This window comes from Rattus norvegicus, chromosome 2, assembly GCF_021556685.1.
Source record: "Rattus norvegicus strain SHRSP/BbbUtx chromosome 2, alternate assembly SHRSP_T2T, whole genome shotgun sequence".
In the NCBI taxonomy this organism is placed as follows: Eukaryota; Metazoa; Chordata; class Mammalia; order Rodentia; family Muridae; genus Rattus; species Rattus norvegicus.
Window position 1 is genome coordinate 176,526,892 of NC_141535.1, and position 21,930 is coordinate 176,548,821.

Sequence of the window (21,930 nt, forward strand, 5' to 3'; positions counted from 1 at the left end):
ACGCAGCGCTGGCAGAGGCCATAAGAAGGCATCAGATCCCTTTGGACTGGAGTTACAGATGTTGCGTACCCATATCCTGGGGACTGAAGTTAGGTCCTCTGAAAGAGCAGCTGGTGCTCTTAACTGCACGTAGGCCACCTTTCCAGACCCAAGGATAAGATTTTTTTTTTTTTAAAGATTTTCTTATGTGTCTGAGTGTTTTGCCTGCATGTACGTACTATGTGTACTAAGCACATGTCTGGTGCCCATAGAAACCAGAAGATATTGGATTCCCTAAAACGAGTTACGGATGATTGTGAGCCATCATGCAGGTGCTGGGAACCAAACCCAGGCCCTCTGCAAGAACAACAAGTGATTGTGCTTGTGATGGGCACCAAGCCATCTCTCTGGCTCCAAAGAGCTAAGGGTTCTTGAGAGGGAGGAGTGAAGGAAATGAGGAGGGGCCAGACAATGGAGAAACAGGCTAGAGTCAAAAAGATGGTGGTTAGGGCACTGGAAGGCCTCCCTCTCTTCTGGTGGCTGGTGTGGGTGTGGGAAAGACAACGATAGCTGAGCTTGGCGTCTGTGACCTTTCTTTTAAGGTACCCTTCCCTAAGTCCATTGCTCGGCCGGTTTTTGTTGCATCAGACTTATTGCCTGGGTTGTGGGCAGCCAGAAGAAAAGGGGGGCATGGAGAACTTTGTGTCCTGCAGTACCCCAGGCTGCAGAGGTGAGTACCCCTATTCCTGAAGGATTCTTGGTACTTGAACATGATGATCAACCACAGTCCTTCCTTTAGGGAATTTTCCTGTACCGTTATATGTCTGTACCCCTCAATTACTATCGTCTCATTTACATAGCTCTATTACTATGCACCTTCTCATTTACATAGCTCTATTACTATGCACCTTCTCATTTACATAGCTCTATTACTATGCACCTTCCGTTTACATAGCTCTATTGCTATGCATCTTCTCGTTTACATAGCTCTATTACTATGCACTGTCTCATTTACATAGCTCTATTACTATGCACATTCACATTTACATAGCTCTATTGCTATGCATCTTCTCGTTTACATAGCTCTATTACTATGCACTGTCTCATTTACATAGCTCTATTACTAAGAACCTTTTCATTTACATAGCTCTATTACTATGCACCTTCTCGTTTACATACAGCCTTCATTTAGCTCCTTTCCCCTATAATGTCCTCGATTCCCCTGGATGCAAGGGGTACTGCAGCAGCTCCCTAGTGGGTATACTTGACAAGGATGGCCCTTCCAGGCTGGGAAGGGGAGGTAAGGCCAAATACTAGGGAGCACAAGGTGTGAGGGGTTAGCTCAAGCCTCCTTCCCTCCTGGTCTCCTCTAGGTCTCTACTGCCCTACCTGTTTTCGTCTCCTGGACAACACCTGTTCTGTATGTGCGTCTCCCCTCTCCAACCAGGGGCGCCTAGACCTGGAGCTGTGAGTCAGGGATGGGGAGGCTGTAGTGTGTGGGGGTAGAGAGAATAGTGCCCTTCTTCCAGGATATCACTGACGTAGGCATTTCCAGAGACTCCAGTGATGAGGAGGGTCCTCAGCTATGGCTGGCTGCAGCTCGAAGAAGGGCCCCTGAGCAGGAGCTGGAACTTCGACAGCAGCTTCAGGAAGCACTAGGCACAAACCTTTCAGAGGAGCCTGGCTCCCAGCCTGAGAGCAGGAAGCAGGTGGGAACAGTACCTGTTCTGTCACATCTACATAGGCTGCCTCGATTCCGGGACAGGGATGGGAGGCAGAGGAGACTGAATTTCCTGAGAGTTTGTCCCCTTGCCCAGCAGTTTAAGCTTACAGTGTGTATAGTGGGGAGTGGTGTTTCAAACCCCCCATTCCTCTTCAAAAAAGAAAATAGAAACTTCTCAGAGCAGGGGGTAGAGTGACACATGATTAGTTCCAGGTCTAGGAAGGCACTGACAGGCAAATCTCTGTGAGTTCAAGGCCAGCCTGGTGTACACAGAGTTCCAGGACAGCCAGGCTATACAGAGAAGGCTTGTCTGGGGTTGGGGTGGGGCACAAAACAAAAACCCAAAACAAAACAAGCAAACATAACACTGACCAACCAACCAACCAACCGACCAACCAACCAACCAACCAACCAACCAACCAACCAACCAACCAACCAACCAACCAAAAAGACTTCACAGAAAAGGAGAGAAATGAGCTAGGGTTTGGGGAACCTGGTGGTTAGTCAAGCACATGCTAAGGGAGGCAAGGAAGTAGTGACCTTCTTTGAGTTTGGAGAATGCAAAGTATTTGGGAGGGTAAATAAAGCCTAAAGGCATGTGTGTGCTTTGTGCTGGGTGTGGGACCTCCGTGTTAGGGGCAGGGTGTGAAGGACCTGGGAAAGCACTGGTCTCTGGAGGATCTCAGGTGGCTGAGGGATAAGTTTACATTGTCTGTTTTTGTTTTGGGATGTAGTCTGGATGGGTAGACCAGGCTGTCCTGGAACTCTGTGTAGACCAGCTGGCCTAGAACTTAAGAGAGATCTACCTGCTTTTACTGCCTCAGTGCTGGGATTAAAGGTGTAGGATCATCCCTGGCCTTGGCCTCAAATGTTTAGCAGTCCTTGCTGTTTGAATGCTGGCATTACACACACTGCTGTGTCTACTTCTGTTTTCTGTAGCCCTCTTCCTTTTTCCTCTTCTTCCTCCTTTGTGGTGCTAGGGGGTCTAACCCAGAGCCTTCCTTGCACGTGCAAGGTATGTGGCGACTTTTTTTTTTTTTTTTTTTTGAGACAGGGTCTCACTATGTAGCCCTGATTTGCCTGGAATTCCATTCTATGTAGATCAGGCTGGCCTTGAACTTTGATATGCATCTGCTTCAGTGGAATGCTGGGATTAAAGGTTTACTCTTATCATCAAGCCATTATCTCTCTCTCTCTCTCTCTCTCTCTCTCTCTCTCTCACACACACACACACACACACACACACACACACACACACCATAGCCTAAGTTCTTTTTGTTTATTTATTGTTTGCTGACATTGAAATAGGATTTTTCTATGTAGCCAAGAATGGCCCAAAACCTTCCCTTCCCTAAGGCTAGGATTAGCTGGATATTTCACACCCTGCTCAAGCTTGTGGTCTTCAAAGATAAGTGGGTGTCTGTTGGGGGGAGGGAGAGAGGGCAGTTTGGTCTATATAGTGAGTTCCAGACCAGTAAGGTCTACATAGTGAGACCCTGGCTTAACAATCAAAGAAGTCTGAAGTTATTAAATGAGTTCCAGGCTAACCAGATCATTTTGGCAAGACCAGAGAGACAACAAGAAGGAATGAGGCTATGAAGAGGCAGCTTTGAGGTTGAGAGCAGTTGGTAGCCAGTGGTGACACTGACCTTTAATCCCAGCATTCAGCTGGGGAGGCAGAGGCAGATGGATAGATATCAAAGACCAGCCTGGTTTACAGTGAGTTCTGGGGCAGCCAAGTATACACAGAGAAACCCTGTCTCAAAAAACAAACAACCAAACCAAACCAAACCACTTGCCCTACTTTCACAGGGCCCAGGTTCAGTTCCCAGCACCCACCCACATTGCAACTAGCAAGTATCTGTAATTCCAGGGGGATCCAACACCATCCTCTGGGCTTTGTGGCCACTGGACATACATACAGTGCTCACACGCGTAAACAAGCAAAACATTTATATATGTAATGAAGATTCAGGGGCAGGGATGGCATTGTAGTTAGTACTTTCTATTTTTCCAAAGGACCTGAGTTCAATTCCTAGCACCCATGTTAAGGGGTGGGAACTCATAAGCAATCGTAACCCTGGCTCCGGGGGAATCGGTGAACAAGCACCCACCCACTTGGCAGATACTGATATAGACAGACAGACACGTACAATAAGAAGCTTTAAAGTAAGGGGACAGGTTGGGGATTTGGCTCAGTGGTAGAGCGCTTGCCTAGGAAGCGCAAGGTCCTGGGTTCGGTCCCCAGCCACAGAAAAAAAACAAAACAAAAAACAAACAATAAAGTAAGGGGACAGAGACATTGAATCTATTACTGGGAGCTACCATACAGGCTAAGGAGGCAGAAGAGCTGGGCGTGAAGCTGTAGTGTCTGAGAATGTTGGGTCTACACTTAGCCAAGGAGATGTCTGCAGAGGCTTCCAGCTCTAGCCACCCAGGGGGCGGGTGCAAAGGAGCTTAGCAGGGCTCTGCCCTGGAGGTGTCTCTTTAAGGCGCTGCCAACTTAAGAGAAATGGCCTCTGCAGTCCCCTTCTGTGGGAAGAAAGAGGGGGGCAGGGGCAGAACCCTAAAGAACTCAACTGCAGACCTGAGGGAAGAGGCTCAAGAGAACAGGAGAGCCTGGCCCATGAAAGGCAAACTGTGAGCCAGCAGGCTGGGACCGATGATCACTCCATAGGCGAGGGACCAGACAACTGGATGGTTTGTGGGAACCTTTCTTATGGTCTCAGGATAGCTAAAACTAGATCACAAAGCAACGGACAAAGAAGACTCAGAAATGGAGACTGGCTTCTAAAGAGGGAGATGTTTAGGCTCCCTTTAATACAATTTTTGCAATTAAAAAAAGGGCTTAATTACTTAATGAGGCAGGGCTTTACTATGTAGCTCCTGGTTGCCCCAACATTGGGGCTGGCCTTGAATTCATAGAGAACTGCCTGCCTTTGCCTTCCTAGTCTTACTATGTGGTCCAGGCTGGCCTTGAACTTATAACCCTTCTCCCCCAGTCTCCATAGAATGGAACTTATGCGCTACCATGCTTGGCTCTAAAAAAGGAAGCCTGATGATAAAGAATTGGCTTTGCCTACAAGATGCACAGCACCAAAAGATGTTTCCACATCCCAGTGCATTTAGGAGATGGGAGAGAGAGATTGAGGTCTATGAATGCAGGTAGTTAGAATGCAAGCTCAATCTCCAGCCCTGGACTACTGTACCAGAGGAAGAGATTGGCCAGGTGACTAAGGATAAGGTAGTGTCAGAGAGGCTGCTCTGAGACTGAAGAACAGAGACCCTTCTAAACAGATGTGAGCCTGCTCCAGCCTCAATTTCTCTAGGGAGTAGGCGGCAAGGACACCTGCTGAAACCAGAGAGGTGGCTGGGAGTGGCGGACGGTTTTCAGAGTGGGTGGTAGAGGACGAAATGACTGCCGTGGGGAAGAGTGTGCAAAGAAGCTGGCCCTGGGAGGCTGAGGGATTTCCAGGTGGAGTGAAGGGCAGATGATAAGTGAAGCCTTTGTTCTTGGTCAGGGTTTTTTTTGTTTGTTTTCCTTTGGTGACCGGGTCTCAGTATTGTAGGCCAGGTTGGTTTGAAATATGTAGAGACTGTCCTATCTTGGCTTTCTGAAGGCTGATTCCATTGTTTTCCCTTGCAAATATGGTAGCCACAAGTTTGAGAGTTGAAGTCTGGCTGGTTGGAGGGTGGATATTCCATCTGCTGTGTTCTCATTAAAAGCATTGGCCAAGGAGGGATGGCTGAGATTTCATCGCAGCACTTGGTGGGCAGAGGCAGGCGGATCTCAGAATTCGAGACCAGTCTGGTCTACAGGGACAGGGCTACACAGAAAAACCCTGTCTCAAAAAAACAGAAACAAACAAAAACGGAGGCAGAAAGGAAAGGAAGAACAGGGGTAGATGCCAGGAGGGCAGCTGCTAGGGCCTGAGCGGAACAATGGTAAGGTTAGGTTTTGAGCTCACTGGTCCTTCCTCTCCTCCCAGTGACCAGGACAAAGACATAAACTCAAAGGAAGCATCCACAGCATCTCCCGGAAGATCATCAGGTTTTTTGAGGTCCCCCCTATCCCCCAGAAACCACTTCAGAAATCCATTATCCCCAAAGAAGCCCCTCTCCAGCCCCAGAACCTCCGGATCCCTCCCACTTACCCCCAAATAAAGGAAGCAAAAGTGGACACACATGAATCTTAAATTATTATTATTTCTTCCTGTCACTTACACCCGAGGCAGGGGGAGGGGGCAAGGGTAGATGAAGGGAATGGGAGGGGGAATGCTTTCCCCCACTAAGGCACTGAGTGGGAAAGCCACAAGGAGAGAGAGTGGAGGCCACTGTCCCCACTCTCTGGGACTTAGCCCCAGGTTTCTCCAGCCGCGGGCTCCCCTATCACCTGAAATGCTAAGATGAGGCCCAGGGCACCTGACCTCCCTCCTAATATATTACATCACTTTTTAAATAGATACAGGGACTGGTCCCGCCACCCCTCCCTGTGTGACCCCTCCCCACTGTTGGGGGTACCTGGGCAGCTGTGCAAATGGGCATGGAGGTGCGTGGGGAGAGGAGAGCACCGGGCCCCTGAACCTGCCCCTTTCCAGGAGGGGGAAGGGCCACTAGGCCAAAGGGTTAAATAGTGCAAGGCAGAGCCCAGGCCGCAATGGGGGTCCAGCACCCAGCGAGGAAGGGGTGAGGTGAAGATTCTTCCCCACCCCGGGGAAAATTGATAGTTAAAAATGTGAAATTGAATTTCAATAAGACCATCAGAAGAGGCTATGTACAGAACGGGGGTGGACTCAATCCTAAGAGTGCTAGGCAAGGTCTGAGGAAAGGTTCCCTTTCCCCTAGGTCTGCTCCGCAGCGCACTTCTCCCAGGGGCAAGTGAGTTGCCTAGCCACTGTGTTGGCAAGGGGGCACCCGCTCACAGGCCAGGATGGCTAAGTGTGACGCCAGCTCACTGAAAGTGATCGCTGGGGGGGGGCGCTCGCCCTTACAGGGCATGGCCACCAGATGGCGCTAGCGTGCCCGCTCCCCACAAGGCTACCTCAACCCCTCACCCCATCCCACACCCAGCGCCCGCCAGCCCAGGGGCGGCGTGAGTCAGGGGCAGCAAGCAGCAGAGGCGGCTCCGGCTTGCACCTGGGCGGGGAGGTAGGGAGGAGAAGAGGGTAAGACGCCCGGCCCGCCCTGCCCTCTGGCCCCAGGGAGGGAGCGCCAGGAACAAGACATTCCCTGCCCCAGGACGCGGGAGGGGAGAGGTGGAGATCTCCCTTAGCTGGGCGGAGCCCTTCTGCTACCCCCAGGGGCGGGCGAGCCAATCAGGCCACCCTGCCCTCTTCTTCTCCAGGACCCCATGACTCAGCGTTGGAACTGGGTGGAGGGGGACTGGGATGGCTCCGTCCTTACAGGCCCAGTCCCCCGCCACCCTAGTCTTTCAAGCCTCCACCTTGTTTCCCCCTCATACCCTTCCTTTGCCACCCCCCTTTGCATAATTTACGGCCAGGAAAAAGGAACAGAAACCAGGAAGGAGGGGTCTCGGAAGGGAGGGGCAGTCCACCCCCTCACACAGCCAAATCCCAGGGGGCATGGGAGTAGGGCAAGGCTTTGGTCCCAAGCCCCAGCCTCCTAGAAACCCGCATAGCCGAAGTGGGACCCCACAAATCAGAGATAGATTATTGCTTCAATTCCCCAGTAGTGGCTGGGGGCAGGGACTCCACCTTTACTGTGTGTGTGTGTGTATATATATATATGTGCAGAGTGTGTGTGTGACGCACACACATACATATACACACACACACACACACACACACACACATATATTTCATGTTTAACTCCTTGGGTGATTACCCCAATCAAGAGAGCTTGTGCCCCAAAAACCTCAGCTTGGAACTGGAATGAAAGCTCTGGGGGAAGGGCCTTGATTTTGATGCCAACAAGGTTCAGCATCCCTGACCCCAATACCACTTGTTTTATGTGTTCCCCACTGCTTGTCATGGTGTCCCAGGCCTTGTGCTGTCCCAGCCTGGCCATTCATCTCTCTTTTTAAGAGGACTCCATGGCACTTTCGGCCTGTGGTGTGGTAGGTGTCCCTTCCTCCTCCTCTTCCTCGGGGGGCCCTTGTGTAGTGACTGGGGGTCCCGTGGTGGCCGACTGCTCCCAGAATCGAGCCAAAGAGAGGCGGAAGGTGTCCAGGTGGCCGTTGGAGAGGTCAAGGCCGGCAGGGGATGAGGTGGTGGTGGAGGGCGGTGGGTAGTGAGGCGGTGCATCATCCTTGCGGCGCCTTCGGGTACGCACCTCCAGGCAGTTCTGACCCTTGAGATGGCGCTGCAGGTGGTCCTCCTTGGCGAAAGCCTTGTGGCACAGGTGGCACTCATAGGGCCGGTCCCCAGTGTGCAGATGCATGTGGTTCTTGAGGTCGTAGCTATGCAGGAAGCGGGCTGGGCAGTGTGGGCATGAGTAAGGACGTTCTCCTGTGTGCTTCCGCATGTGGATCTTCAGCTTGTCATTCCTAGTACAAGCAGGGCAAAGGGTAGACATTCAGAATGCGGGACAGGATCCCCAGCCCATCCTAGCCACACCCCCAGGCCTTGACCCACTGGTTCCTCGAGGTTGTTTCCCCCATCTGCCCCAGGAGACCCTTTTTGATTGGCCCTTAGCTCAATGGGCCCCGGCACCATGAGCTCCTCTGCTTCCAGTTCAATCTTCTTGGGCACTAGTCCACCTCCAATCGTGCCCTTGCTTGCCTTGCTTGTCTCTTTTGGCCTCCCACCTCGTTCTAGGAAGCCACCAGAGAGCTGGCCCCCACTAGAATCGTCTACCTTCACTCAGGTCTCATAGCCACCCTCAGCCCATTCTGGGCCACCCACCGGGTGCTCACCTGGTGAAGCGGACGCCGCAGACCTCACAGGCAAAGGGCTTCTCACCAGTATGGGTCCTCATATGTCGAGGCAGTTTGCCTGCCCCATGGATTATCTTGTGACAGACCGGGCACTCTTGGGGCATCTGTGAACGGCGTTTACGCACCAGCTTGTCTTGGCCATCCAGGCCCGGTGCCAGGGCGTCCTGGTGCAGCGAACTTAGATAAGCCATCAGGTCAGGATCGATGGGGTCCTCATCTGAGCCCAGCTCCTCTGGTGATAGCGAGGGCTCATTGCTCTGTGCTAGCCCATAGGCTGGGGGGTATACCAGCTCCTCCTCCTCTTCCTCACCTTCAAAGACTTCATAGTTCAGGGGCCCCTCGGCAGGTGAGGTGGCGCCTGCGGGAGGACTATAGTTGTCTCCAAGCCCACTGCCCCCACTGTTGCCCACTCTACCAACCATCTCTTCTTCTTCATAGGCCAAGGGGTGGGTGAGTACTGTGGGGGCCTCGGGGACCAGATGGTTCGCTCGGGCCCCTTTGGTTTGAAGAAAAGCTTTTCGGGGTTTGCGGCTGCGGCGGGCAACAGGTCGAGGTGGCGGCGGCGGCGGTGGTAGGAGGGGCACCTGTGGAGGGCTGTCTTCACCATTGGGCATTCCTGAGGTTGAGGCTGTGGTAGTGGCAGTGGCAAAAGCCTCCAGGTACTGTCGGGCTCGCTCACAGTCATCCTCATCTGGGCTAGGGGCTTCTAGCCCACTGCCTTGTAGAATCTCCATGCAAGCAGCGATGACACATGGAATTTCCAGTAGCCGAGCAGCTTGGAGTACAGCCGGCATATTGGCGCTGCTGGTGGTCAGTGTGGCTGTATAGGCAAACTCGAGCAGGGCACCAAGGGCCTCTGGCCCTACAAAGTCCAGCTCACACACACCGGCCCCTGCTCCTCCAGCAGCTGTCCCACCACCCCCTGTTCCCATAACAGTCCCCCCTCCCCCCTCCGTAAAGAGCTTCTTGAAGTAGTGGCTACAGGCAGCCAGCACAGCCCTGTGGGTTCGGTACTCAAGACCCTGCGTCCTGATGGTGAGGTCACACAGATGGCCCAGCTGGCGCTGCTCATTCAGGCAGCTCAGGAGCTCACTGCTGTGGTCTGGGAATGGAATTCCAATCAGGTCATCCTCAGGGCTCCCCATCTTCTCCTGCAGGATTCAAATAGAGGGTGAGGTTAAGAGTACTTATCCTGGTATGGGGGGTAGGGGCTGGGAACCCCTTCTAGGGTTGGCTAACACATTGAAGGAGGGCCACATGCTTCTGGATACTTTTCTAAATGCTTGTCAGCATCCCGTACCCTCCCCAATGTGACTACCTTCTATGTCATGCACAAGGAAACTGCGGTCCGGACAGATGAAGCAGCTGGCTGTCCAGGTGAAGTGCCCGGTGAGCAGGGTCACTCCGAGTCAGCAGACCCAGACCACCTTCCTGAGTCTCACACTGCTCTAGCCTGCTTCTGCAGTCCTGCCTTCCTGTGACTCTCTGGACAGGTTTCCGTCTCCCCGTCCCCATTCCCTCATCCCTTTAGAAGAAGCACTGGACCAGGACGCAAGATCCTGGAGTCCTGGTTTAGGCTTCAAGAAAAACTGACTAAAGGACCCATGCTTGGCGTCTGAAAAAATGAACAATGGAGTGTGCTGGAGCCTCCCCGTAGCTCCGGGAGAGGTCAGGCCAGGTTGGGTTTTGTTGCAAGTATAGTACACCCAACAAACAAAAGGAGCCATCCTCTTCCCCTTCGTGCCCCTCCCTAAGCTACATTCCCCCTGCTACCAAAAGTTAACCTTTCCTTCGAGATCCCCGCTCCCCACATCCTCCCTCCCTCGTGGGCCAAGGAACAGCTACCCTATGCTGGGGTGTCATTGGGCAGGTACTTCCTGCACCCCCACAGATAAGCATCACTGTCAAAAAAACTAAGTCCCACCCCTCCCCTCCCCACTTAAACTATCCTCCTCCCCCCCCCCCTCTTCTCCTCCCCTCTCCATTCCAGGGGAGCATGCCTCTCCTCTCCAGAGGCCACAGATAGTCTACCTTAGATTGTTTCCCTGCAGGGCCCAGCACTTGTGAGGCAGAGGCAGAGGCACGCGGATCTCTGAGTTCAAGGTCAGTTTGGTCTACATAGTTAAGTCCCAGGACAACCAGGGCCATGTCAAACAAACAAAAACCAAAAACAGCCAACAAACTAACCAACCAGCCCCCAAACCCAAACCAAAAACAAACCACAGAAACAAACCCGGGGCTGGGAAGTGGAGCTGCAAAGGCTCCGCCGGAGCCGTCAGTCCCGGCCGTCAGTCCTGTGGCTCTGTCTAGAGCTACTAAGAGACTGGAATAGCTCTGGGCTCTGGAGTCAGCCAGGCTTGAGTTTGAATTCTTAGCTTCATGATCTTAAGCAAGTGATTTTATCTCTGAGCCTCTTTCCTCATCTGTAATACTGGGTAATTCCAGCTGACTGCAGGGGTTGTGGCGAGGGGTAAATCAGGCCAGGTGTGGTATGATACCTAACACACACACACAGTAGGGGCTCAGTCAGTATTCTGGCCGCAGGGCAGATTCCAGTGCACACCACACATGGCCTCAGCTGAGAAAACTACTAGGAGACAAGGCTGCTTCTTCCCTCCCTGAATGTACCCTGAGGGGGCCAGGTTACTAGGGACCTGCTTGACCTTGGACAAGTCATTTCCTTTCAGAGGCCTATTCCTCCTCAACTGCAATAAGAAAGGCTAGTCAGACGATCCTTAGGGTAAGTCCGGCTGACTAACCCTGGCCATCTATGGGAAAGCGTTGTGGGGGACAGGGGTGTAAGTCAGGAGCACATATTTCCTCTGTAGGACACAACACTGTCACAGTGGCCTACCTGCTGGCCACCTTCCCTACAAAGCCAGAGCGCCTGCATGGGAGGAACACTGAGTGAATGCTATCCACTTGTCTGGAAGCTACACCTGGGAATCCTCACATAGTTCACCTGTTCCCACTTTAACTTCCCAAACCACTTCCCTCCCCCGGGGAAGGGGGTGTGGGGGGGAGAGCAGTCTGGGAGTCCGCTCCTCTCCCAGTACTTTACATATGGTACAAGAGGCAAATGGCCCCAGAACTTAAGAACAAGTAAAAATCAGGTGGGCAGCAGTGGGCACCCTCCAGGGTCCAAGTGTTCATCTTAAAGGGTAGCTATCCTTGTTACCCATTGGCTGGGAGCTGGGTACCCGGAGGCACGTGCCTCACCCTCCTTTCCTACCTACCCCACCCATTCCCGTTGGTAAACCTGCCTCCTTTCTCCCAGCCCAGGGCTGATCTCTGTGGCAACTTGGTTCGGCAGGTGTACTGTACCAATTGGCTGATCTTGCTGTCAGGCCACAGGCTCAGAGTAGTTCACTACCAGCTCACACAGGGCTTGGGCAAGGGTGGGTGTTTTAACTCCTTCGGCCCAAATCCAATGCCCATGGCCACAAGGTATCGAGGAAGGACTAGAGACGCAGATGGCAGACAGGACAGGAGAGGGTGTTCTGGGAAATCCCCTAGTCCTGGCACCTATACGACTGAGGTGCCACCTGGAACTACGATAGTGCCAACCAGGCCAAGGGGGCACTCCTAGCCCTATCATATGGGAGGAGTTGGTGGGGTGGAGGCCTCCCCTTCTTTCTGCCAGGGTGGGGCACTGGTGCCAGTATGCCCACCCCACCTTGGGCACCCTTCCCACATCTGTATCCCAGAGGGCCCAGTCTCCTGACGCCCCATGTAGGCCGCCCATCCCCACCCAGCCTGGCATGCCCCCTCTTGCTAAGACCTTGTGGGCATGGGTGTGTGTGGTAGTTGGGGGGGCAGCTATGCCAGGGAACCAGGCAAGGTCTGTTTGGTCTGTTTGCCTGGTAGGGGAAAGAACTGGGGGCCCCGCCCCATCACTCCCCTCTTTCTCGACACCACCCCCCAGGCTCCCCTCATTGTCAGGCCGGCTAGACCGGCCAAGCCAGTGGGCAGCTTTCTTGAAACCGGGCCCTGTGTCAAGCCTGCACCATCTTTGGTTGGGGAAAACTCGGGTTGACTATGGATGAGAGTCCCGATCATGATCACCTACCCCAGTACCTAAAGGCACCTGCCAGACGGTGTCCACCATCAAACCACCAAGAGGTGGAAGCACAGGCTGACTTAGACAAAGGCAACAAGAACCTTCCAGGTGCTGACCTTAGGCAGCTTCCACACTAGGGCTGAGGGGCTCGAGAGCCAACCCTGCTGGCCTGAGCCAGCTGAAGGGCAGGCATAGGAGGCCCTGAATGGGGCAGCTGAGTAAAGCTGGCCCCCCTTCTCCCCACCTTGGGGATTAGGGACTGAGGCTTAGTGTGGGGGGCAGCCAGTAGAAGCAGGATTAGTGGCGTAGAAAATAGATGTGGGTGCACAGAGCACCCCCTCCGCCCATTCCAAGGCCCCTTCTCCCAGCTCTGCCAGGGAGCCAGAGTGGTGCCTGGCCCAGCTTTTTCTGGAGCAGTAGCTTGGAGGCCGAGAGGGCAAGTGCCAGGTTGAAACACCTTCCTGCTAGGGATGACTGAGACCCAAGGCAATGCCCAGTGCTCCTGGTGCCTGGGCTGGTCACCCCTCCCCCTCCTTTCTCCTTTCTGCCCCCACCCCCCACCCCAGCTCCAGCCTCAGGTTCTCTTCCTGTTTTTTTGGAACCCAGTTTGCACGAAGCTGGGGCTCTGGCCTGTGGCTGGACCAGAAGGCTAGGGAAATTGGACAGCCAATCCAAAGTCCTCAGGGACCCAGGAATCCTTAGCCCATGGTTCCCTCCATCCTCTCTCAAGACTTCTGGGGCCAGAGAACCACAGTTATCTGAACTGTCCAGTCTCAGGCAGGTGAGGTGGCCAAGCCACATGTCACTAGAGGATTGGGAGAGTCTCCACAGAGGGGGCCAAAAGACAGGTCCTGGGTGCAGGGATGCCTAAGACACTTCGGAGCCTTCCCCTCCAGCCCCTCTAAACTACAAGCCTTCCCCATCCCCCATGTGACGCTTCCCCCCTCCTAACCTCACCACCCCCAGCACTCACACTTCCTGGGGGCCGAGGCGGGGAAGAGAGACCGCAAGCCACGAAGGGGGAAGGAGGCGAGGGGAGCCGGCTGCTTCCCGGTGCCGTGGGGGTTAAGCTCCCACCAAGTCCCCCATCCTGGTGTAGGGGCTCTAGACTGAGGGACACCACAGCTGCTCCTCTGTATTTTCTTTCTGTAACATCAACTCTAGCACACAGCTCTTTATAGCCCATCAAGGAGAATGGAGCAAGATAAAGATGGCGGAGAAAGGAACGGGGCACCGCTTTTCCAGCCTCATCTCACCACCTCTGGGAACCCTAGCTCATCGGCTGCCCCTTACTTTTAGGCTTTTGCTTGGACTTCTCTTCTTCTTTCTAACTCTTTCCTACCTTCTGTGGGCCTTGTCTTCCCAGCACAAGATTGAACCTTGGTTCCCTTCCTGAGCCCTTCCAGCTCTCCACCATATGACCGCTCCACCGTGCCCGTCCCTGGGACTTCTACTAGGAAGCATTGCCACCACACAGGGTTTCTCTCCCTCTTCCCATTACTTCCCTCACCGAAACATCTCCTAAGCCTCAACATTTACCATGCTCCAAGCATCCCTCCACGCTGCCATGGAGAAGAGAGGTCAGAGGAACTGAATCAAGACCAGGGCTTGTTCTGCAAGGCCTGGTCTTATGAAGAGATGGCTGGGTTTCGGGGACCCATACCTGCTTTTTTGGAGGAAGCAGAGGACTAAAACTTGGGAGCCGCTTGGAGAAAAGAGGGGGCAGAAATGGGGTGTGCAGAGAGAGCGGATGTGGGGTAAGGGGGATAGTGAGTGCCTCTCTGCCTGTCAGAGTTTCCAGCCCTGAAGCTGCTGGACTTTCCCTAGAGTGCCCACCCGGAGCCAGGTAACTATTTGCTTGGACAGGCCCTGGTCAGCAGGGTTCCCAGCAGTCTGACTGGGCAGTACCAGCTCTCCTTAGGGCTAAGGAGACTGCACAAAGTGCCAGGGTCTACCTTGTATCCCCCTCCCCCCAGCCATGTCTTTGGCTGGGTAGCCAAGCTGGCTGGTAACCCCACACCCGCTTAGCCGCAGGCAGAAACCTGAGCCCCCCCAAGCCCCAGAAGACACCCCATCTGGGTCCCCGGAGCCCAGCTCCCTGCCAGCCTGTCCAACCTCCTGGCCGGGCCCAGCAAGCACAGCTTCCGTAGGACCCTTCTGCCTTCTGTCCTCTTGGATCCCTTAGACTCTGAAGGCCGCCCCACACTCCAGCACCTCAGCTCCTCTGTTCCCTAAAGCCTCCAGTGAAATCTGGGCACCCTCTTCCTAGCCTATTTTTTCAGTACTTCTCTAACCCTTGGCCAATTCAAGGCCTCCGAGCCTCCCCTGGGGCCTGACCTCCTGAGCCAGAGCTGGGCCTACTCACCTGAACGCTGAGGGGCCTTGCCGGCAACTCCTCCTGGCCCCTGGGGGCAGCACGTTGGGAGGGGTGGAGGAGGGATAACTGGGGGGGGGGTAGGGTAACTGTTCCCCACTCCAGCTCCCTCCTTCAAAGGGGCCGCCCACGACCTGGCCCAGCCCCTCCCCCTACAGCCTTAACCCTCTTGGTGCTGCCCCCCTCCCCCCTGCTTGGAGGGAGGGGTTACAAAAGGACTGGCAGCGTGGGAGAGGGCCCCAGAGTCTCTGCCTGCAGTGCCCAAAGCCCCAGCTGTCCCCACCCCCGCCTGTCCTTACTCAGTCCTAAAAGGGGAAAAAGGTGAGGGTAGGAAAGGTAGGCGGCCCAGTCCAGGAGGACAGAGGTGAGGAGGAGCGATGGGAGAGGTTGTTGGAGGTGGGACCAGGAGAAGGAAGAAGGGAGGGGAGGGGACAGAAGATAGCCTTGGCCAAATTGGGAGGAGGGGAACTCTGGACAGTCAGTGCCAGGGGTGACAGGTGCCTAGGTCCCAGCCCCTCAAGGTATGTGGGATTAGGGGAACTTTAGAGACCCCTCAGACCCAAGTAAGCTCTGGCCCCGTTCTGGGAGCTGTCCGGATTCTCTTCACCTTGTACCAGGCTGGGGCCCTCAGGGGCTGGGCAAGGCGGCACCCGCCCTCCTCATAGCCTCACCCCAAACCCACTCACATACCACAGTTCCTCGCCAGGGCGCCAGCCCTGCCAACCAGGCCAGGGGGCAGCACTCATGCCAGACCCCAGTGACCAGGGGGACAGAGCTGGCCAAGGAGGGGTAGACATATTGGGGGAGCTGTAGGCACCGAAAGAGGAAGGAGCTGGGAGGGGGCATCTGCTGGGAAGCTCCTTGCCCCACCCCTTGCGCAAGCTACTGCTACCCTGGCTGGTTGGGTGGGACCCGCCTGGGCCTCAGGGGGCAACTCAGGAAAGCTCTGAGATGAACTGGGTGGGCCACCAAATGTCATGAAACTCCTGGGATTTCTTATTCTTGGAATGAAAGGTACCCCAATATCCTCTAAGCAGTAGGCCATCCTGCTGGGCTCAGAGAGAATGGCAGAAATGTCCCTGAAGATACCCCCTCCCTGCTACCCCCAACAGCTGCTGGCTCGGTGCCGCTGGCCTGCTGCTCCTCACCGGCTCCCGGCCTGGCTGGCAGCTACCCACCAGGATGCTGGCAGTCCTGCCCGCCTCTCCCTCCTACCCCCTGCTCGCAGTGCCCTATGCCAACTGTGGGCCTGGGGTGGGGGAGGGTCATTTCTGTGCCCTGGTGCCAGGCAGGCGGGCCCGGGCCCCTGAGGTCCTATAGATAAGCCCCAAGCCCCTGTCCTTAAGCCACCTCCTTAAGAGGAAGCATATTGCCTAGGACTGATACAGAGAATGGCTAGGCCTATGAGCAGTTACTGAAGGATCCACACCCCAAGGTGGGGACCAGTCTCTCCTGTCACCAGGTGCCAAGCTCCCAGCAATCCCCTTACAAATGCTTGGGCACCAAAGTCCCTGCGATTCCTAAGATCTCTAGTCTAATGCCTATAGCCTGTGAGGGAGCAGGGTGGGGCTGCTCCTTGCCCTTTGATCCCCATAAAGGGAGGGAACTAGCCTGGAGGGCAGGGGGCAGGGAAGGAGTTCATGGGGCCCCTCATTTCCCCTGCCAGGGGCATCAGGGCAGGGTGTGGGCATCTCTTGGGTGGGGCTCATCCTAAGGTGAGGATGGGTAGTATGTCTCAGCAATGAGAGATGGATATCAATACATGGTGTCATGTGGGAATGCAGTAACAAGAACACAGTAAGGAGAATAGAGGGTCTCTATGTTGCAACCCACTCCAGTACTGACTTTTACCCTTACCCAGAACACTCTTAGACTCCGTCAAACCGAGAGCTCAAGGACTACAACTCCCAGTGTGCACCACAACTGCTTTGCATGTGCTCTGGGAGTTGTAGTTCCCTTAAGAAGCTCTGGGTTCTCTTTCCAAGAGCTTAGCTGGTAGGTTAGAGAAAGAATGGTCACAGACCTCTTTAAGTTGAACACTAAGAAAAGTAAGACAGGTTAGTAGGTCCATGATGGAGAGAGAAGACCCCCTTACTCCAGGCAAAGAGGAAAGAAAGGAGGAAGGAAGGAGGAGAGGATGTCTGTTGAAAGGGGTATATGGTTGGGGAGGAGCTGGGGGGGGGGGGGAGTGGAAACAGGAAGGAAACTAAAGCCAGAGACATGAAGTCGAAAGCAAGGTCTTGGGGGAGCCCCACTCTGAGGTGTGGCAGAGACTGGGAAGGCATTTCTCCTACCATTCTGGTGACCTGCAAAGGTTTAGGAAGAATTAGTGATGCTAAGTGCTAACCAATGTGTGTGTGTGTGTGTGTGTGTGTGTGTGTGTGTGTGTGTGTGTGTGAGACTAGCTCCATTTGTTTGCCATCAAACCTCTTTTGCCAAGGGTCCCCTCAAAGTCTGGATGTGGTATAGGTGTTTGCAGGTCAGGAACCTCTGAGGTACTAGGAAGGCTAAAAGACAGAGGAAGAGTTTGGGGCAAGGAAGGGCTCAGGCTGATGGTGAGCACAGCAGAGGGAGGCAGGTATTAGGGTTAGGTCCAGGTGTGAGGCCAAGCAAGAGCAGGCCAGAAACAGCTAAAGGGTCCCTGTCTCACCCTGCTTCCTACCCATCCCAGGCGGTGGGCCAGAAAGAAGGAAACCTTCTTTGGCCTCACTGAGGCATTTACTAAAGGTACCTGGACTAGCAGCCTGTGAACATAAAAGATATGGCACCTCAGGAAGCCATAAGGTGGCTGGGTGTCTTTCCCTGGTGGGGATGGAGGTCAGAAATGGGTAACAGACCTACTTTGAGAACACTTTTTCTGGGGTTCCTTAAGTTCTGGGACAAATGCTGACAGGCCACAAGGTTATTGTCCAGGCCTTAGCTTGGCTAGTGGTGGTGGGAATGGGGTCTTTCTTGACCCTTTGGTTCTTGATGGTGGATCAGTCATTCTATCCCTTCTCCTCATTCCCCCAGGCCCGCATTGGCACCTGGCCACTTGTGGGTTGGCAGGACTGGAGGGGGTGGGGGGGCAGCAAGGCAACTTCAAACTGTCCGGGCAAAACGTCAAGTTTACTCACGAGTTTACTCAGCAGCAGGAGGGGGAAGAGGACAGACAGAGCAGGCACACCCCATGCCAGGGTCCTATCCATCTGCCTGTCTCCACCTTCCTCCCCCACCCTCCTTTTTAGCCCTAGGCCAAAACAGGCACAAGCCCCAAGGCCTGGTGGCAAGGCTGTCTTAACTCTCAGGAAGGTCAGAGAGCCAAGCAGGCTGGAGGCAGGAAGCCCTGAAGCAGGCCCAGAGGCTTCTATCAGAGGGCAGTGCCCTGCCTGAAGCCCATTTACTCCCCAGTTTAGGTCTTTGGCCTTGGGCCAAAGGAACTGGGTCTCTCTCAGCCATCAAGAGGAGGGCCTTTCCTCCTCCACCTGGGCAGTCTGCTGGCCTAGTAAGTTCTGATCACCAAATGTCCACTCTTGGGCTGGGCCTCAGGTACCAACACCATGCCATTCAGGATCCCATTCATCTTAGCCTTGGCTGGGAATGGGGGGCTAACACTCTATCTGACCTACTTCCCTTTCCTCCCCACCTGTTTTCACTCTCAGCTTCTCTCCCCAAGCCTTCACTGTCCCCACCCCAGAGGTGCTCCACCCCCCCATGCCTGCTGGGTCCCCTCCCCCACTCTTCCCCAGGGTGCCAAGTGCAAGCACACAAAGGGCCCGATGGTGCATTGTTAGCCCAGCCCCCGCTGCCCGCCGCGCCCTCCTGGGGCAGGCACTAGGCCAAGGAGGAGCTGGGGGCGGTGGGTGCCAGGGGGCACCATGGCGAAGGGGTAAGAGGACAGCACCTGTCTCCCAGACACCGGGGTTGTAGCACCTGGACTGAGTAGTAGTGAGAGGGCCCCATTAGAGCAGGCCTGTCTCCTTGACACCTGAGCCTAGTGGGCACTGCTTGCTTTCTTCCCAAGAGCCCCTTTCGGATGGTATTAACCCCTTCCTGACCCCAAGCTGGGGATGGTGGTACCCAAGGGAGGGGGACAGTGTCTGGGGGTGTCAGCAGGCAACAGCGTGCCTACAGCAACCATGTAATAGGCACGCTGGGGGAGCTGGGGTCCCGGGGGCCAGGGACAGGAGGCACTGGCAGAGATTTCTTCTTGTTTCATCAGCTGCTCCAGGGGGAGCCCCCTGTCCTTCTCCCCAGTTACCACGAAGGAGGAACACTAACTACCATCCAAACCAAGTCAGAAATATACCCTTCTGCTGCCCAGCACAATACTTCTTATGCCCAGTATCTCCTCCCAATCTAATGTCCACTCTATGCCAGCTCCATAAACAGTGCCAGGAGGGTACAGGGGTGACCAAACCAGTTGGTGTGTGTGGGGTAGCAAAAACGCAACCCATAATCCTCCAGGCCTTAGCGCCCCCCCACCAAAACACACACTGCCCCAGGGAACAGAGAGTTCCTATCTTGGTTTATTTAACTCCTCACTTCCCAATCTGTCTCCCCCTAACCCTTGATAAACGGTCCCCTCCTCTAGGAATAAGTTGGGGGAAGGAGAAATAGCTGCGCTGACTCATTCCCATTCTCAGCTGCAGCTAGGGGTCTCCAAGGCATTCGGGCGGGGGTCAATTCAAGAACGCCCTCCACCTGGCCCGGAAGCCAGGACAGCTTGCCGGTCTCCCCCTCTCCCCAGCACCCACTTCCGGTGTCCCAAACTAGGTCAGCAGTGCTCGTTTCCTGTGGGTCAGCTAGCACCGGCGCCTCTGCCCCTCCCCTGCTCCGGACCCAGGCTCCCCGCCTTACCCCCCGCCCCCCCAGGGCGCCCCGAGGTCTCACCACGTCTCAGCCGCCCTTTGATACATGGGGGTTGTGCGGGGCGGGGGGCAGGGGACCCGCCCTCTCTCCAAACACTAGCAGGGCCGGGGCGCCTGGGCAGGCACGTGTCCGGGCACAACCCGCTGCCCACGCTGCCCCCCCCCGCACCCCCCCCGCTCTGGCCAGGACACGTCGCTCTCTTACTTGGGTGGGGTGGGAGGAGGGGAGAGAAAGCTGGGAATGGAAAGAGCGCCCCCCGCCCCTTTGAATGGCCAACCTCAGCCCGCGGTGCGCACTAGGTTTCGACCACACAGCGACCCCCACTCTGCTTAGGGCAGGTGCGCCGGCGCCGGCGGCAAGACCGCTGGTAGGTCGAGTTCTTATCACCCAGCCGCGCACAGGAGTTGTAAGAGCAAAAGCTGACTTTGAAAAGGTGGCGGTGGGCCTGCGGCTTGAGAGAAGGGAATGTGATTGCGGGGCGGGAGGGGCAGAGGAGGGTCGTTCTGCTGAGCCGTACTACCACTGGAGAGACGACGCGGCTCTGGAAGCGCAAGAAACCGAATAGTCCAGCCGGTGACTTTCCCCCAAGCCGCGGTTCCTCCCGCCGCCCCCAACCCGCCATGCCACTGGCCTGTGTCCAGCCTACCGTGCCAGGGGGGCGCGGAGCTGGGTGGGTGGGTGGGGACACGCGTTGTCCTAGTTAAAGTCCGTCAGGGTTTTTATTCCCCCATTCGGTCGAGTCTGGGGTCTCTCCCTAAAGTCACAAAGGCGACTGGGGGGAAGTTCAGTGCAGCTTACCCTCTTTCCATCCCGTAGCTCACAGTCTGTCTGATATTAGAAGTGCAAAGAAAGTTTCTGGAGACCCTCCGCTCAGAGTTGGGGGGAGGCCATAGTTCTCTACCTTTCCTCCAAGTTAAAACCAATTCCAAAGACCCAAAAAAGCTACAGGGAATGCGACTGGTTGAAATCTGGTGTGTGTGTGTGTGTGTGTGTGTGTGTGTGTGTGTGTGTGTGTACAGGGGTCTCACAGGACGCACGAAGGACACTGCAGTAGGCTCGAGTCTAGTGGACCCCGTGCCAAGGGACAAAAGTGGGGTTCACTTACCTCTCAGCCGTCGGGTCCGCTCGCTGGTGTTGCAGAGGCACTGAGTGTAGGAAGAACCGCGTTCCCCGCCAGGCTGGGGGGCTTGGGGCCCTGCTCCGGTCCTGGTCAGAAGGCCGCGGTCAGTGGCTCGCTGCTCGTTGCTGGGGGGCTCCTCCTCCGCCACCCTTTGCCTCCTCCTGCTGCCCGCCCCCCCTTGGCCGCGGAGAGCCGTACATTCACCTGGCTCCCACTCGCCCCCCCCAGGGCCCGCCTCACCTGTCCTGCTGTCTCACCTGTCCTCTCTCTTGCTTTCCCCCCATCCCTCCCCTCCCTCCCCCCGCCCCTGCCACCCCCAAACTCCCCCCCCCACCCTTAGCAACACCCTCTGTCACTTCCTGGTTTTTCATCCGCCCCCCCCAGGCACCCCCTCCCTCCGCCCAATAAGGACATAAACTTCCACCTCTTCCAACAGCTAGTTCCAGCAAGGAGCATGTGGGTCTCTCCCTTCTTTTCGCCCCCTTTCTCCGAGCTTTTGCTTCGCTCCCTACGCCTTTCCCACCCTTTTCCTTTCCCTTCTTCCCTTCAATCTCCCTTCACCTGCCGCGATCCCTCTCCCTCTCTGCTTTCTACCACTATCTCCTCCAGTCCACCTTAACTGGAGCTCCGCCTCCGACCCCCGTCCAGCCCTCTGCTGCTGCCCAGCTCCACCCACTGCACGCCACCGCCCTGCCCACCCATTGGCCTGAACACCCGCCTATCCCAAGTGGGACGCGCCTAAGGTTCATCCAGGGAGGGGTGGAGCCTGGGGCTGGCCAGAAACCAGAAGGGGAGGGAGGCCGAAGACAGTGTCCGCAGTGGCCAGGGAATGGAGCAGCCCCCTCAGGGACTTCCTCTCCTTCAAGAGGGGCTTCTGTGGGGTCACCACCTGGGGAGGGAAGGGTAGGAGAGGTTACGGATACGCTGC

At 55.4% G+C, this 21,930-nt stretch overlaps 2 protein-coding genes across 13 annotated transcripts in view; one reads left to right on the forward strand and one right to left on the reverse strand.

Moving 5' to 3' along the window:
* The window catches only part of Dcst2 (DC-STAMP domain containing 2), a 14,525-nt gene extending 8,633 nt beyond the window's left edge, over positions 1 to 5,892 (forward strand). For 5 of the 8 annotated variants that reach the window (NR_197327.1, NR_197328.1, NM_001433070.1 and 2 more), the window contains 4 exon segments: positions 582 to 709; positions 1,353 to 1,446; positions 1,535 to 1,688; positions 5,692 to 5,892. Coding sequence is in view for 6 of the 8 variants with exons in the window: in NM_001433070.1 (NP_001419999.1) it covers positions 582 to 709; positions 1,353 to 1,446; positions 1,535 to 1,688; positions 5,692 to 5,694 (379 nt within the window). In the remaining 2 variants the exon portion in view is untranslated. 8 annotated transcript variants of the gene reach the window in all.
* Zbtb7b (zinc finger and BTB domain containing 7B) lies at positions 5,889 to 21,619 on the reverse strand. Of its 5 annotated transcripts, none has more exons than XM_087619698.1 (4): positions 21,427 to 21,619; positions 20,988 to 21,088; positions 8,577 to 9,748; positions 5,889 to 8,207 (listed from the first exon to the last, which is right to left on the reverse strand). In XM_087619698.1, exons 3-4 carry the CDS (start codon positions 9,740 to 9,742, stop codon positions 7,742 to 7,744), a joined length of 1,632 nt encoding a protein of 543 aa, XP_087475824.1. In that variant the 5' UTR covers positions 9,743 to 9,748; positions 20,988 to 21,088; positions 21,427 to 21,619; the 3' UTR covers positions 5,889 to 7,741.
* Between the last annotated feature and the right edge of the window lie 311 nt (positions 21,620 to 21,930).

Excerpts from the sequence above, each read along its gene's own strand:
- Zbtb7b (XM_087619698.1), bottom strand. The coding sequence starts at position 9,742 with ATGGGGAGCCCTGAGGATGACCTGATTGGAATTCCATTCCCAGACCAC. Across the intron at positions 8,208-8,576 it reads TGCGGCGTCCGCTTCACCAG|GAATGACAAGCTGAAGATCC; the intron begins GTGAGCACCCGG and ends TGCTTGTACTAG.